The sequence below is a fragment of the Charadrius vociferus genome, unplaced genomic scaffold (genome assembly GCF_000708025.1).
Source record: "Charadrius vociferus isolate BGI_N301 unplaced genomic scaffold, ASM70802v2 scaffold59, whole genome shotgun sequence".
Lineage (NCBI taxonomy): Eukaryota > Metazoa > Chordata > Aves > Charadriiformes > Charadriidae > Charadrius > Charadrius vociferus.
The window spans coordinates 6098982-6115517 of record NW_009661371.1 but is presented as its reverse complement, the minus strand read 5'-3'; the positions used below and the strand labels follow the sequence as shown (position 1 = coordinate 6115517).

General features: G+C 38.6%; 1 protein-coding gene across 1 annotated transcript in view; it reads left to right on the top strand.

Annotated features, from left to right (window-relative positions):
- The window catches only part of MARCH1 (membrane-associated ring finger (C3HC4) 1, E3 ubiquitin protein ligase), a 94758-nt gene that overhangs the window by 49171 nt on the left and 29051 nt on the right, over positions 1-16536 (top strand). The window contains exon 3 of the mRNA XM_009893727.1: positions 10634-10713. Within this exon, the coding sequence (XP_009892029.1) occupies positions 10634-10713 (80 nt within the window). The remainder of the gene's footprint in view (positions 1-10633; positions 10714-16536) is intronic.

Sequence of the window (16536 nt, the reverse complement as noted above, 5' to 3'; positions counted from 1 at the left end):
GGTTGCTCAAAGCCCCATCCAGCCTGGCCTTGAACACCTCCAGGGATGGGGCCTCCACAACTTCTCTGGGCAACCTGTTCCAGTGCCTCACCACCCTCACAGTGAAAAATTTCTTCCTAATATCTAATCTAAATCTACCTTCTTCCAGTTGGGAGCCATTCCCCCTTGTCCTATCAAAGAGAGAGCGAGCATTTGCTCAAACTAATTTACTGATCCGTTTCTGTGTTCTTTTCCATCTCATTACTGTGGCCTTAAATATCCCACTTGCGGGGTAACCACTGAGTTAATCGCGGGTTTTTGAAAGTAATCTCTCATCATTTTATACTCTCGCTCTTCCATACTCTGCCCAATTCTGTCTGCCTGTTTCCTGGTGCTCCTGACTGACAGTCAGCTGTGGCTGTCTTCAGCGAGTATCCACCCGGGACAGTTGTTCATTCGCTCAGCCTGTACATCAATAAAACTGCTCTGGGAGTCCAAGAGCAACTGCTTCAGTTGGTTGTCCAAGCAGAGACAATTAGGAAAATGTATCAGTGTCTGATTTCTGCTGCACTTCTGGTAATAACCTAGATTTTTCCTGTAGAATCAATAAATCAATAAACAGGTCTTCTTGCCTTCTGCCCTGCTAGCATTGGGAGTGATAGATCATATTTGGGACTGAGCTGTATTTTATATTGTCTCATAGTGACAGAGTGGAGCCCTAGTTACTAACTGTGGCTTTCAAAACCTATCTACTGTAATACATATAAATAAAAACATAGAAGTATTGGAAATGTGAGTTATGAACCAGCCTTGCTGGTTTTAAATTATTGTTTGGGGTTTTTTTTAACCCTTAGACTTTCTCTCCCACCCATTTCCCATGGTGCTGGTAGTAGAGGCAACTTTATTATTCTTTGTAGAAGATCAGTCTTGTGCAGTGTTCTGGATTTCAGAATTAGAATTATCTTATCTGGGTGTGTTTAACATATAAGTAAATTAAAAACTTGACCTTGTTCGTTAGATATTTGCCACTGCTTAGTTCTGTGCACTGTAGATTTTTTCAGTAGACTTGTTATGTCTTCCTAAATATGTGTATAATTCAAGAGGAAAGCTAATCTGAACAGGATCTGGTGGATTCATTTCTTTCTGTTGTGGTTAACCAGTGGAACAAATCTTGTGCTTGAATTACAGTCCATGGGGGTTATGCTTATATGTGTTTCTCAGGCTGCCTGGTTATATTGAAACGCTTTCTGGAAGAAATGTTTCTAACACATTGTAATTATCTTTCTGTATGTTAATTATGATTCAAGAGCTCCTTAGAGAAGGATGCTCTCTCAGCAGTAAGATTTGAAATTCTCTGATGGGATCTTTGGGCTTACTTTTCAGTGCAGGGGAACTCAGGCTTGGAGCAAATTGCCTGGCTTTTGCTTTGGCTCAATTGCTTCTCAAAAGCCATGAGCAGGTGTTAGAACACTTTTTATTTACAAGTCTCTGAAGCACCCATCTAATAAAACTCCATTGAGTTACATCAGGAAGAAGTGACGTGATCAGTTTGGAATATCCAGTGTGATTCATTGGTCTAATTTAGAATATGAAAAACAACAGAGAAGGGAAAGAAGGAAAGAACTGACTTTACAATATGTTTTATGCAATTTCTAAACTGATTTCTTATGTCAGGTGGGGCTCCTCTCAGTAAGATACAAATGAAATCCAAAAGGTACCAGCATGTCAAAGTAGCAGCCACTAAAGTTTTAGATGAAAAATTCATTGTTGCCTATTTATTGATTGTGGATTTGAGCTACTCGGTTTGTGATTTTGAAATTTATTTCACGAACTGAATATCAATTTATCTAATATGTAACATAATATTTTATCCTTTTGAATTATAAATTCCCATTTAATTTCTTCCATTAAAATTCAATGTTTCTTCACGTGGGTTTTGCTATACTTTAATTTTTCATGCTCTGTCACACAAGGTGAACGTGTGAGGAGTCTTGTAGCACCGTTTGGGGGATTTATGCAACTCAAAGCAGAACTCACTATGCATTTTTTTTAAATGGGTAAACATACCACCATGTCTTTGGCAGCGATATCAACAGAGAGTGCATAATATCTTCTGCCTGAAGTATTGTAAGCACAAATGATAGGTTTTATGGTGGAAAAAGCATGAAGGGAACTTGAATGTTCATCATAGAATCATTGAATACCAGGTTGGAAGGGACCCCAAGGATCATCTGGTCCAACCTTTCTTGGTAAAAGCACGGTCTAGACAAGATGGCCCAGCACCCGGTCCAGCTGAATCTTAAAAATGTGTCCAATGTTGGGGAATCCACCACTTCCTTGGGGAGATTATTCCAATGGCCTATTGTTCTTACTGCGAAAAATTTTCATATCATGGACTTTGATAGCCTGAGAGAGGATTGCAACACCTCTAAGATACCTGTTGCATGGCTGAATCCTGAAGAGCAATTGTGTGACCCCTTGAATTTTGCTGCAGGGGACTGCACTGCTAAAAGTTGATCCACACTTGTTATTCTTACTGTTCTTTGCCAATTTCACACTAATCATAAATGACGATTCTCTTCCAGGTTGCCATGGTGTTTTTTTTTTTCAAGGAACCATGTCATTCCATCCTTTCCAACCATAGCTTTTAGATTACTGTAATGAGCAACTGAGAGAAAACTTAAAGCTTTGAAAAAAGAAAATAAACCAAGACAAAAATAAGTCCTCGCTCTTGTAAAGTGTAAAATGTCAGCCTTCAAAAGTGCTGTTACAGTGAATAATATCGTGTATACAAAACCAGCATTAAAATATGAGTGTAAATGTTATGTTAGTCATCTAAATGATTCTTCTTGCTCATAAACAGAGTCATTAATATCAAAGGTGAAGGCTAACCTGGCACTTAACTCTCATTATGATTCTGTTTCTGTAAAAAACAACAGCACAAAGTAAACAAGTTAGTGAAAACTATTTTGTTCATCAAAACATAAAGCAGAGAAAGGCAGAAAACTAGAACTAGGTACAATGGCATAATGACTATTGCTGCACTTTTTTTTTTCCTTAGATGTAAATGTTAGATTTCTTTGTCTGGAGAATACTTTGTGGTTTGTCCATACAATTTATTGTTTATTTACAATGAGCTTAACCAATGGCAAGACTGCAGAATTTACCTAAGTTTGCCTGAAATTTGAACTTCTGAATAAAATTGAATTAAATGCATCTCAGTTACAGGGGACAACTGGTAGAAAACTATACATTTTCAGTTTATTCTTGAATACACTTACCTGTTTTATGCTTGTGAGCTTAAATGAGAGGGAATACATACAAAAATATGATCGCATGTGTACAATAATACATATTCTGTTTTATTAAACTACAGTTCTTACCAACAGCTTTTTCTGAGTATACCTAAGTGTGCCACATCAACACATCCAGACAGAATTGCATACCACAAAGTACCACAAACTTTATGTGTTTGTACAAGCTTACTTGGTGTTTAATGCTTAGATATAATTTCCACTTCTGTAAAGACATTGTGTTATCACTGATTTCAGTCCTATCCTATGATATGCAATACCATACCGGTGAAGTAGCTTTGATTTGTTTTCAATAAACATAGTATGCAAGTTATGACAAAGGCTTATTGTTTAGTTTTCAACAAGAATTATGATCTGTAACGTACCTACTCCATATGTACTCCTGGAAATTTTTATAGGGCATTTATTTCTTCACCATGGCACTCAGAAGCTCTGAGTCTCTAGCTTTAGGTCTCTGTCCTAAAAATAATACAATTAAGCAAACTTTATTTCTACAGTGATACAGAATTATTTTTTGCTGCAGCCTGAGGTTCCTTGCACTTCATAAAAATATGGTGTTTCTCCTTTTTAATAATGATGCGTTGTGTGGGCTTCACTGTCTTCTTACTTAGTCATTTCAGTATTCTTTCTACAGCTCTCCTGCTCTGGCGCATTTAGGTTCCTCTCTTCCTAAGGGCTGGAATAAATAGATATCAAATACACATCAGAGTAGAGTTGTTCAAATGTAATAATGATATCCTCACACATGGGAATTTATTCAGTCTGTGTCCTTCATAGTCCATCGGACCAAATGAAGAACAGGATCAGTGTGTGCACTCACATACACGTGCACTGGGTGGAGAATGGCAGGAATGTCATATGATTGAGAGCTGTTTAGTATATAAAAATATTTTTGAGGCTTTAAGTCTTGCAGATAGCAGGATATGTAGAAACAGATGCCTTCTTTGGAAGAAAAAGTTTAAATGATGTTCTTTGAATGCTGATACTGACTACCTTTAGAACTAAAATGCTACAAAATCCCGTAGAAAAGAAGATGCATGTTTTATGCTTCACCATTCCTACAGGCTAAATTTGCATTTAGCTCCTTGCAGACAGACAAAAACTTCTGGTCTCAGGGCTTTACACCTTTTGTGTAAAGACCCGCACATCCTTTGTTTCAATTGCCTACATCTGTGTATTTTTTTCTAAGAACTACAAACCATTTTTATTAAGAAAGTGATAATGCCCAGAAAGATGCATCCTTGAAGGGAATCGAATCAAATATTGCCTTGCTGCAGTACAAAGACTTTTGCAAACTATAATGCACCTGATAATTCAGAGTTCATCTAGCAATGCTTCTACGTCTATAGAAAGAGCGAATTTTTGAGTAGAGCCTCTACCTTTAAAATAAAGGTTAACATAGATCAGTAAGACGGGAGAAAAGAAATTAAAAAGCTTATTGAATCTACAAGTCAAAGTTGTAATTGCTTTTGTTGCTTTCATTTTTTAAATAGTAGGGTAGATTTGCCAGGATAGATTTGCCACTTGCAATTTTACTTTGACGGAAAGTAAATCTGCTTTAGTGATTTAGATTTCAAACCATTTTATAACAGCATCATACTGACTTCCAAAGGTGCTGAATGGTATTGCTCAGCAGCATCATAAGGATATTTCCTCTCCTTCATTCTGTGTTACTTTTCCCTTTATTCCTTCTCTTCAGAGGCAGGTGGAAGGAGGGGAAGGAGGACAGGAGAAAAGAAAAGGATTGGGAAAGGAATGTGCAAGGAATTATTTACAAAAAAAAAAAAAGTGAAAGAAAATGTAACAGAAATTGAGTTACCAATTAATTTAACAGTTGCTGTAAAGCCATCAATCAGACTATAATAACTTTGAGCACAAAGCAGGAATTCCATCATAAAGGACCAAAAAAAAGAAAAGAAAAAAACCCAACAAAACCAAGAAAACCCCTTCTCCCAAACCCATCTGCATCAGTTTCAGTTGCCATCAAGACACACTTTGAAAGATGCACCTGGTTTGGCTCATTTCCACCATGTTTTTGATCTTTTTAGACCTGAGAAATTATCCAAATAGAAGGACAGATGTTTTTTCATAAAAAGTCGCATTGTTTATAAAGCAGAAATTTTCAGCTGAAAATACATAGACTGAATCTCCAGCTGAGCTTATTGCCACACAAACTGCCATGATCTTCTAAGGTATCCATTCCGTGGTGTGCCACTATTTTAATAGAGTTTCAGCTTTTTAACTATATTGGCTGGTGGGGTCTGGAGGATTCTGTGATGCATCACTGCTATAAAGGATACTTCATATGAGAATCCTAGAATCATAGAATACCAGGTTGGAAGTGACCTCCATGATCATCTGGTCCAACCTTAACAAAAGCAGAATAAAAGAAGAGAAGAAAAGCATTAGTTATATTCCCTGCCTGCCCTGCCTTCCCTCAATTTTCTGTGACTTTCTACTTAAGCAGTGTTGTAAGCTGAGCAGCTTTTGGAAATGCCTACCTTATTCAGAATAGAGGTATTAGAGGTATTCATTAGCTTTTCTGGTGGTATCTCTGAGGCCGTTTTATAGCAGCTGTCCATTACATCTGGTTTGTTATTTTACAGCTTAACTCCATTCAAATATGAATGCTTTGGACTTGTGGAACATGTTTTTACCCAGCTTTTCTGCTAGGGCAAAGTAGATCCCTTCTCTCTTCTGAAGAAGGGCACAACTTGACTCATGTCCGTGGACTAGTTTCAACATGCAGTGCTAAGCAATAGACCGTCAGTGAGGACTCCCGTTTTTTATTATTATCTGGAAAATTCTATCAGATCCTGAACACCAAAGTAAAGGCAATCTTGATTTGAAATTCGTAATGTTTTCATCAGTTGAACTTCATTCTGTCCTCCATTTCTGTCTTTGCTGCAGTCTTTTAACACAGACACGTGTGTGTGATATTAAAGTCCCCTTGTGTCAGATAAATGATTATCGTCTCGCTTGTCCTGAAAACTCCGTATTTACCAGCATTCTCTTTGAAAAACATACTACCAAATCCTGTTGAACATATCAAAAATAATTATGGATAAGTGCCCTGTCATGTCTGTTAACTGAATTTCATATCCTTGACAAGAAAGTTCATCTAAACTGGCCAAGACAGCAGAAGGTGATGACTTGGGAATGTCTCTCCACTAACAATGTTTTTGAAATGCCAAACTTAATCAGCTGGAGTTGGCATTATCCCTCAAGCATTTTCCTTGTGTTGATGGCATAAAGAAATGAGCTGCCTTGCTTATAAATGAATCATCGGACAACTTTGTTTTGAATTACCACATTTAATTATGCTGCTGATATAATTTGCTATGATACAATTACTACAATGCTTGTTTAGTTTTCCCATTCCAGTGAGCTGTACAATATAGCTGTCTGAAGTAGACGTCCGATCAAGGAATACTATTTTTAGAAAAAAATCATTATTCTACCTGCCAAGTGGAATTGGAGTCCACAGCACCAACCTGATCCCTCTATTTAACAAATACAGTATCTCAAAATATTCAGTGTGCTAAATAGCAATATAGCAATGGGATAGCAATTATAGCAATAAGATCTGTGTGCCTGAGACTGTTTCTAACATCTGCTATATATACAATCCCATAAGCGCTGGACTGATATGGTAGGGGCAGATATATGCAAATGATCGTGTTTCGGTTTTGTCAGATATGCCACTGAAAGAGTTTCGTATTTTGTTGCTAAAACTAGCAGGAAAGATGATTAAAAATAAAAGAAAGCTTACAGGGATGATGGACTTGTTCAGTGCTGTGTTTTGTGGCTGCACAGCACTGCAGAGAGTCTGAGGGAGGCAGCAGCGACTGAAGGAATGTGGCACTTGTACAGGGCAGCGCTCAGTTGGGTTCATCAGCCGCTCCGCCGCTCAGAGGAAACAAAGCGCTGTACTGATACAACTATATCTCTTCTAGGATGTAACCTGGAACTTCCATATGGCTGTATGCTGTGCACTGTAAATATGCCAACTAACTAAATGCTACTTTAGTAAAGGAATGCCTTTATTAAAGTGCCTGCGCACTTTAGTGCCTACTAGGTGCCTGCGCTGTGAGGCTGGAATTAAGAGAATATACATTTGAAAAAGCAAACCAAAAAAAAAAAAAGGAATTTGGGTTTTATAGCTTGTAGAGGAGATGGCTAAGCGGGAATATTACCGAAAGAAATGAGGTAAGCCCAGAGGCAGCGTTGGCAGCAGAGAGCACCTACAGTTTATGCTGTCAGAACGCGGGTAGGGTGAAAAAGCAAAGGGGTTTGGGAGTAAAGGGCTGGAATAGGCTTCCAGCTGAGCTGGAATTTACAAGTTTTAAAAAAAGCTTGACTAGCTGTGAATGATTATATGCTATGACACCTGATAGCAGGGACAGACCTGACGTAAACAGGTCTTTCCACTCCTGTTTAATTTACAGAGATAAGACTGGAATTATTTACCAAATAAGGCTCTCCAGTGAGCTCCATAAGCAAAGATCAGATTATGAATATCTGAAACATTAACTTTCTTGGGTTTAGAGAACACTCCACTAGTTCATTCTACCATTAAAAGGTATTTTAAAGTAGATGAAAATCACAATTTGCATTTAAAATGTCTGGAAACCTATTGAATGAAAATTGGTCATAGGTAAGAATCTGAATTACCTTGTGCATAGCTTGGCATGTTGGAGTTTTCTTGCTTTATTTTTGAAGACTTAAGTGGTACATAGGTGTTTTGCCTGTCCAGATGTCAGGTTTGCTCCAACAGGGATTAGACAAACAAGCAAAAAGCGTTCTTTTTTTTTTTTAAATAATTTGATGTAAATTATTTTAGAAGGAAATAAGCCTTCCTCTGAGTTATGCGCAGCTAGACATAATGCCATTATGCCAGTGCAGGGGAACTAGAAAGTAAGTTTGTCTGAGCAGGGCTGAAACAGTCCAGACCTCTTAACAGCTGAGAGTGAAATGTAAGATTTAAGCAATCAAACCGGTAATGTAATTTTTATCTTAAAATAATTAGATTTCCACCTGCCTCCAGTCCCAAATAATAAGTGTAAAAGCTTTTCAAGGAATTTGTTTTAGTTTTTGGCTGGGTTCCAGCCCTCTTAAGGGCCGTCTCGCTGACTTCCTGCTTCAACAGCTGCTGAAAGTTTCCTGAACTTGCGCAGCCCTCCTGTACAGTTGCTGGGCCAGCTTAGCCATTCGCCTTATGCCGTCAAAAGGGTAATGCCGGTGGCAAGGGGATACAAATCTTCCATTTATGGCATGGGGAATAACCTGAGTACTGCTTAAGGTCAAGCCGAACCCCTGTAGTGCACAGATCCTGAAAGAAGCAATGGTAACAGTCCTGCAGCTGTGCAGGGAAAAAAGAAACGGGAGCAAGTCACGAGGGATGAATTCAGAAGTCCACACTCGACACTGGGACTGGATTTCTTCAACAGTCCTTCTCCTGCGAATTAGGCTGGAGGGGCATTTTTTCACACAACAGCAGCGTGTAGCCCAGTAACGTGGCTCTGGTGCTGATATCTACATCTTTCCTGATTAAGTAGCTTAAGGTATGCTTAATCGCTTAAAACTAATCACAGAGGCTGAGGTGGAAAAAGATTATATACCCAACCGTACATATACCATCTGTTACTAATGGGTATGGAAAACCAATTCATATTCCTTCACAGTATGTGTAATTGAAATGTTCCTTTTGTAGAGAGACATGAAATCCAAACAATTTCCCCCACTGGTTCCTGTCCTTTCTTCCAGCATTAGACTGCAGGTACTCTAATGTTCCTCTTCTGCTTGGTGGTCCCAGGCATTGAAAAAACCACATGGATATAAGGATTGTGCCCAAATGCTTTATCAATATAATTTTTTCTGTTGGGTTAGTTTTCATACCTCTGAGTTTCAATGCTTGGAACTAGTAGTAAAGAATTAGTAATATTTTTTAGTGTTGTGATATTAACACATCAAGAGGTAAAAAGGATTACTTGAATTCCAAAAGTGAGAAGATTATTTTCATGCAAAAGCACTGTTCTTAAGTCGCAGCTGGGATCCCATTAAAAGCAAAAATACACATAGTGGTGACTGATGTTTCCAAAAGATCTGTGCATGAAATATAATGGATGTTAAGAACCTTGGATCAAAGTGGAGTGTCAGCAGGTACTTGCTGTATTTATTTATTTTTGCTTGTACTATTAATTTTCAAACTGACACCACAAAAATGTCTGTGAAAGGTGAGCTAGAAATAATTTTAATTATGGACTCTATGTGCGGCTGAATTTGATTTGCCAGTACAAAAGCACGGGTTGACAGCCTTTACATCTTTGTATTATTTGTACTTTGTACTCTTGCTTAATAATCATTCTTCCCCTGCATCTGGTGCGTGATCTTGTGGAACTCTTAGGCTTATAGATAGTATTTTGTCTCCATTTGATAGTGGAGATAGGGTTCCTTACTAAAAGCTAATGCCCTTGTCAGCTAAAGGAAGGCCATAGCATTAAGAATGATTTATACTGAACCCTCTCCCCACAATACTGTACCTCGTGGGTGATCCTGAAGAACCACAAAGCCTTGGGTTTAAATCTGGATTCTGTACAGCTATGCTGCCAGTGGATTGTGAGGCAGATTGAAATGGTTTGCTGTTAACACCATCAAAACATGTTTTCAGTGGAAGTATTGAGCAACTGAGTCTGCAATTTGTAGCAACAACCCTATGAGCAAAATGTCACATACTAAATGTGTTTTATCTCTCTTCTGCTGTTTGAGAATGTGATCATCTCTGTAGAGATGCAGCCTACATTTCGGTCTTCTCAGGCTCATCAGTTTAACGTATTTAAGCTCTTCTAGAAGATCCGATTGCCTTGAAAACCTTTTAAAACATACTTTAATTTTCTCACTGTTCTCTCAGTCCACTCAACATAGGTTAGCTTTGTGCTCTTCATCACTCAGCTTAATGTAAATGCACTTCACTCCATTTTGAAAGGAATCATCACGGTGGTTTGATTGCATGAAATAAAACCAACAACCTTTCCCATCAGACATTTACAGTAGATCAAAATCAAAATGAAAATTCAAATGTTGAAATCTGCTTCCTCAAACAGCAACAAAAAGTAGTCATGAGCAAATGAGAGCTGAAATATTTCAGTCATATTTAGTTCCACAAATAGGTTTTGCTTTTGGTCAGGCTTCCTGTATTTTGTGAGCTTGCATGTGTTCAACAGTGCGCTATGAACAGCAGTAACAGTTACTTTAATTTTGTAATCATGTGGCAAAGCAGTAAAATATCTGCAATGTATTTCATAGATAAAGATTCCAAATTATCTAACTTATTTCAACAGGCAAGCAGTCCTACAACAGGAACAGCTCCCAGGAGTCAGTCACGGTTGTCTGTCTGCCCTTCCACTCAGGACATTTGTAGGTACGTGCTGAGAAAAATGTACTCTAATCTGGCTGATACTTGTTAGTTGTTGTCTTGATTAAATAATATGTAGCTCTTGCTTCTGCTTAACACTATTCATAATTTACACAGGCTTTAGTTTTCTTTTGATCTCTTGTTGTTTTGGTTCTGGTTTTGCTTTTCAGTCTCATGTTTTTCTATTAAAATTCATGTTCTCATTTTCATCCTTTTTTTTGTGATTTCTCTCTTTCCACCCACCCTTACCATTTCCATCCCTTTCCTTTGCTTACTGCTTTGACCAGATCTACCACCTTGCATGATTTGTCAGAAGATGAGCTTGAACATGCAACCCCTGTCATGGTGCTGACCCCTTCTAATAGGGAGTCTGGTAAGAAACAAGTAAAACGAAGGTTTAGGCGGAAAAGAGAGACTGGAGACAATGGTGAGCATACAGAAAAGCAAGGAAAGGGGAAAGACTGTAAATTGCATCCTGAGCCTGCGAGATCCAGCTGGAATGCATCTGATTCATCATCATCTTCGGATGAGAGTCAGTGGGCTCAGGCTAGGAGGAGAGCGAGAGAAAAGGCCAGAATGCCCAGGAGGGGGAGAAGGAGCAATAGATCATGCAGTAACCAGGATGGGCCCTCAAACAATAATGCTGTTGAACTTGTCACCTTGGGGACAATGGGGAAAAAGAAGCAAGAGGTGTCTGACCCTGAGAATCCTACTTTAAATCACCGCCGAAGAAGGGTTCCAAAGCTTAAGGAATCGCAGTCTTCAGCATCATCTCAGGAAGCCCGGATTTCCTCAAGAAAATGTGGGAAAAGCAAAGGGAAAAGCTACTACAGAGATCGGCATCCTGTGTCTTTCCTTAGACACAATAAGGATACGAAGGACCGCTTTGCGGAGGCAGGCTCCGGCAGTGATGCTCTGGCAGTCCCACATAAGGGAGCACCTGCTGGGGCAGGCCCCACTGTGACCGATGCTGTTCAGAAGCCTCCAGTGTTGTATGATGACTGGTCTGATGATTTAGAAGTATGCAGGTTAGTCCCTATATAAGAAAGATTTAGCGTTCTTAAAAGGAATTTCTCGCCGCCGTGGGCTGAGTGCCCTTCTCTTGTCTGCTTGCTGTCACTGTTTCTCAGTAATAAACTGCTTGGCAGGCTGTAAGAAATAACACGACAACCTTTGCTACAAAGTTAGCATATCTCAATCTGAAGACATACTTCTCTTATTTCAAAACAGTAATCCTGCAAGGGAACTAAATGTTTTTATTTTCTGCATTTTTCTTCATGAAGACGGTCACGCTGTGTCCTCTGGCAGAGTATTACTGTGTTTTAAATCTCCAGCCAGAGGCAAAGAATGAGGCAGAGTGCCAGATAGCTCAATACAATGGGATATAGAGTTTTTCATTCCTAGGTGATCAGTTCCAATCCAGCTTTGGTCCCTCTTTGTCATTTTTCATTGCCTTACATGAAATAAATTTATGGTCTTGATTCAGTGTCCTCTAGAGCTACCATTACCGTGACAATCTGATGGACGGTGCCTGCAAAACACCTTCTCCAGTTGGGCCTAAGTTGTATGGGACTTTGAACTGCTGAGCACCCCTGCGCTGTGAAAGTGTAGGGACTGTTAGTTTGGTACCCATCACAAGGACTGAAACAATACAAAGGGTGATTGGGTGGAATAAGCATTAAAATAAGCTTTGGGAAAGAAAAATCAACACCAACAGTTCTTTCTAGTTCAGAAGTTCAGGCTTCTGACAGTCTGATCACCTTGGTGTGAAGCACACAATCAGAAGGTGAGCGTTTCCCCCTGGACATGAGAGCAAGCTGGGCACTTCTGAGCTGATGTCTGAATTTGCAGTAGACAGCTGGGTGGACTTGAGTCACTTAGTTTAGTGGTAAATGAAAATACACCATCCCGTAAGTTCAACAGAACTGAAACAAGTATTTCTTTTTTATTATTTTTTTTGTTTGTTCTCCTCAAACTTGTGAGCCAGCATTGACTCTCATCTACAAAGTGTAAATGAGGATCAGACTTAGTTTCTTGTTGTGGTAACCCCAAAACTTCTCACTTTTCTTTGCTGGGAAGAAATTTGCATGGAAATGTAAACACAGTCAGAATGAGGAAGTTCACGATGCCACATCATGCAGTTTCACAGTATACTTCAACCTAGTAACACTCTACAAAGATCCTAGTTTCAAAAAAAGAAAGATAACGTGCAGGCGTTGTGCTTTTTTCATAGCAGGAGAGACAATCCATGACTAGTACAGCTAGTGGCACACACTCCTTGTAACGCTTACCAAGTAAGAGCAGACATGGTAAATATGTTATATATTTTTTAAGCACTTGAAGTCTGTCTACATGGTATGATGCAGAGATGTGGACAGATAACTACCTTAACATCTTCAGAGTTATCTTAAATCTCTGAACTCCCCAAACCTGCCTGTATTGAAGATCCAGTGCAGTAGACACAGTATATATATAACAGGGCCATTTAATCATTATTGTCTGAATATGAGCTACCCAAAACCTGAAATAAATTATGTCAGTATAAATATTTATACAGGCTTAACTATACTGTGTTAAAAAAAAAAAAAAAAGAAAGAGAAATTAAAGTAACGGTTTTGTAATTGTCTCATGTAGATTACTCCTAACTGTTGCCTAAGTCCCCAAACTTAAGACTTTGCTTTCAGATAGAAAGCAGACTGCAGTTTTTTATCTGTCTTCTCAACCCATTCAATTTTATTATAATTATTTGAACACTCTTTGCAAGACTTGGAGATTGGTTCAAGGATGAACTTTCAGGATGTGCATGCAAACTTTTCAGCCAGGTTCTTGTTTAGTAGAGAAAAGTTGAAAACTTTTGACAGGTGTGTGTTTCTGGGCTCACTGTCAGCAGAAATGCTCTTTGAACAACCAGCACTAAACTCAACACAGTTGATAACTTGGCCTGCTGTGCAAAATTTGTCAAGACAGTCATAATTGCATTTATCTTCATGTCAAGGGTAAAGATGTATTTATTTTTTTTGGTCATTACTCGGTGTATCGTACTAGTGATAATACATCTAGGAAAAACATTACAAAATCAAATGTTATTTTTTCATAGCTGGTAAGTTGTCTTAATCAATTTTCAGACAGCTGAAGAAAAAGGAAGACATGTTTTTACTACTGATTCAGTATAGACTGTAGTTTCTGTTTTTCAGGGCAGGTCCAGGCACTTAATTGACTTATGATGTGAGTTTTTCTTCAGATTCACAATCTTGCTTTTGAAACAAAAAAAGAATGATGTTTCAACGCAGATGTGCATGTATACAGTAACCATATTTCTGCACCAGAAATAGAAAAAGGGAATTTTTTGTGCTGTTTATTCTAAGATTAAAATTAACATAGCTAGTTGGGATGTGGAAAATTTGTTTTCTTGAGATGTTTTTTCAAGCTTTTCATGCTAGGTATTCATGTCTTCTAGTTGGTGTGACAAAACTGACTGAGAGGAATGGCTCCCACCTAGATGGGATTTTGTGGGAATAGCAGAGGAGCAGGGATCTTGAACATCTCCTGGTGCCAGTTAGTTTGTCTATAAGTGCTTGGGTAGGCATTTTTTTTCCTTTACTTCCTCATGAATTCCAGTCAAACACATTTACATACGCACATAAGGCTATAAACAGTTTCTTCCATGTACATTTCCTGTATGAGTGGGAATGCGACAGGACAGACCCTATTCTAGCACGAGCACCATAGTCATGCAGATAAAGTATAATGCCATGGCACAATGTATACTTCTGCTAGTCTAATGCAGGCCTCTTGGCAACTTCAAGTAGGACATTTCCCCTTCTAGTGTCACTGTTTCTCTGTTTCCAAAATGATGAAACAATGACATGACACCAATAATGATCTTTACAATCTCTTCCCTGAACCTGTTCCTTTCTTCTGGAGTCCATTAGAAGGCAAGGTTTCTGCTTCTGGGATTGGGGACGACAACATAAGTTAGTTCTGACCATGCTGAGTTGTTTTGGCACCTAATTTTTTTTTTTTTTTTTTTTTTTTGAGATTCACAGGGTAGGCTTTCTAAATCATACAGTTGGATCCCCCTTTTCCTAAATTTCCCTGTGTCTGAGATTTTCTTCATATATACTGTGTTCTCCGATTTGCGACGTGGCTCAAGGCACAGCCTCAGAAATAGCTTTCTTTGATCTGCACGAGGGTAATCTCACTGAAGGGAAAAGCTATGTGTGGGACACAGTGAAGTGAATGGATTGTGGGGACTTAGTCCCATGGATTTTCACATAGGAATCACTAAGGAAAGAAAAAGAGTTAGCTGGTATTACCACTAGTGTCTCGTAAGTGCTTTGTGTATTGACTCTAAATTAATGTTGTGGTATTTTTATTATTTATGATGGGAGAATTGAAAGATATTTTCTGTTTGACTAGTTATGCTTTTGCTGTAAGCTCTTTTTGTAGCGCTGACGTAATCATTTCAGCAATAACACTAAACTGTAATTCTGGAAGCTGAAAGAAATCACGCACACTTAAATAAGATGGAGTTTCTCACGATGAAAAAATTGCATATCTGAAGTAGAATGTTAATTTTGTTGAACTCCTTGAACGACTTTATATGCAGTCAGGTATAGGAAGGCCCTCATTTAAGGAGTAAATGGAAGAGTAGAACATGCCAGAAGGCTGGTAAGAATGGAAAGAAGTAGTAAGGGAGATGGTGAAGTGGATTGATGATATCTGCAGCATCTACATTAAGTATAATTTTTTAAAATCTGCTTTAAACAGCTAGGGTATTAATTAAAAACCCATTATAAACTTAGGAAAAGACTAGGATGGGTATTTCTATGTGTTAACACAATCATAGGTAGGCAGAAATAGTGTACATTGCACTTGACAAGAGACAATATGATCATGTAGTTTCTCTTTGTGAAATCAAGTGTTGTAACAGGTTGGGGTTTGGTGGGTTTTTTTTTTCATAATATTATCTAGCAGGACCTGCAAAAGTAGTATCTTGCATGAAAATACCTACATCCTGAAATATTCATGTAGTAGAGCGCTCACAGAACCAGCAGACAGAAAACCTCTTAGGAGGAAACAAGTCCTCATGGATTTGAGGAAAAAAGAGAAAGGTGAAAAGAAGATAGATATATAGGCTCAAATACTACCATTGAAATTTAACATTCACTTGAAATATTTATACTGAAACACGAGGTTGCATCCAGTAAATAATTTAAACAGCAGTGCAGACTACATATACCTGAAATACCATCCAGAGCCCTGCAAAATCACAAAAAACTGGAGGATGCTGAACTGCCAGACAGTAGTGTTTGGCTGAAGAGGGTTTTTAACCTGTTTGTCCCTGGGCTGTTAGTGACTTCTTTGGGGTCTCGGGATGATACATTCCTTCATTAGGAGCCACATCTCTGAATCTTGCCCTGCATGTTGGCTCCTCACCCTTTCCTTTTAAAGAATTGTGACTGCTGCTTACTTTCCTGTTCAAAGCCTTCTTTCTGAGATAGGAATCTCCTGCTTTTTTGAAGAATCTCCTCTGTATGATGGTCTATTGGTTCATCAGTCTTTGAAGCAGTATGAAATCCTGGTTAATTCTATTCTCCGCCTGGTGGTTCAAAGCCCCATCTGTCACCTCTTTAGCCATCTGGTTATGCAGTCTCTTTTGGAAGCTCTCCATGATTCAGAAGGCCGAAACAAGGCAAGCGTGGCTTTGTTGTGGTTAGGGTCACTTAACTGGGGGAGAACTGAGTCCTGGTTCCTGCTTCTTTCTCTCGAAACCTATTAGAATTTTTAATGCAAATACATGAACTGGCACCACTTTCTGCTATAAAG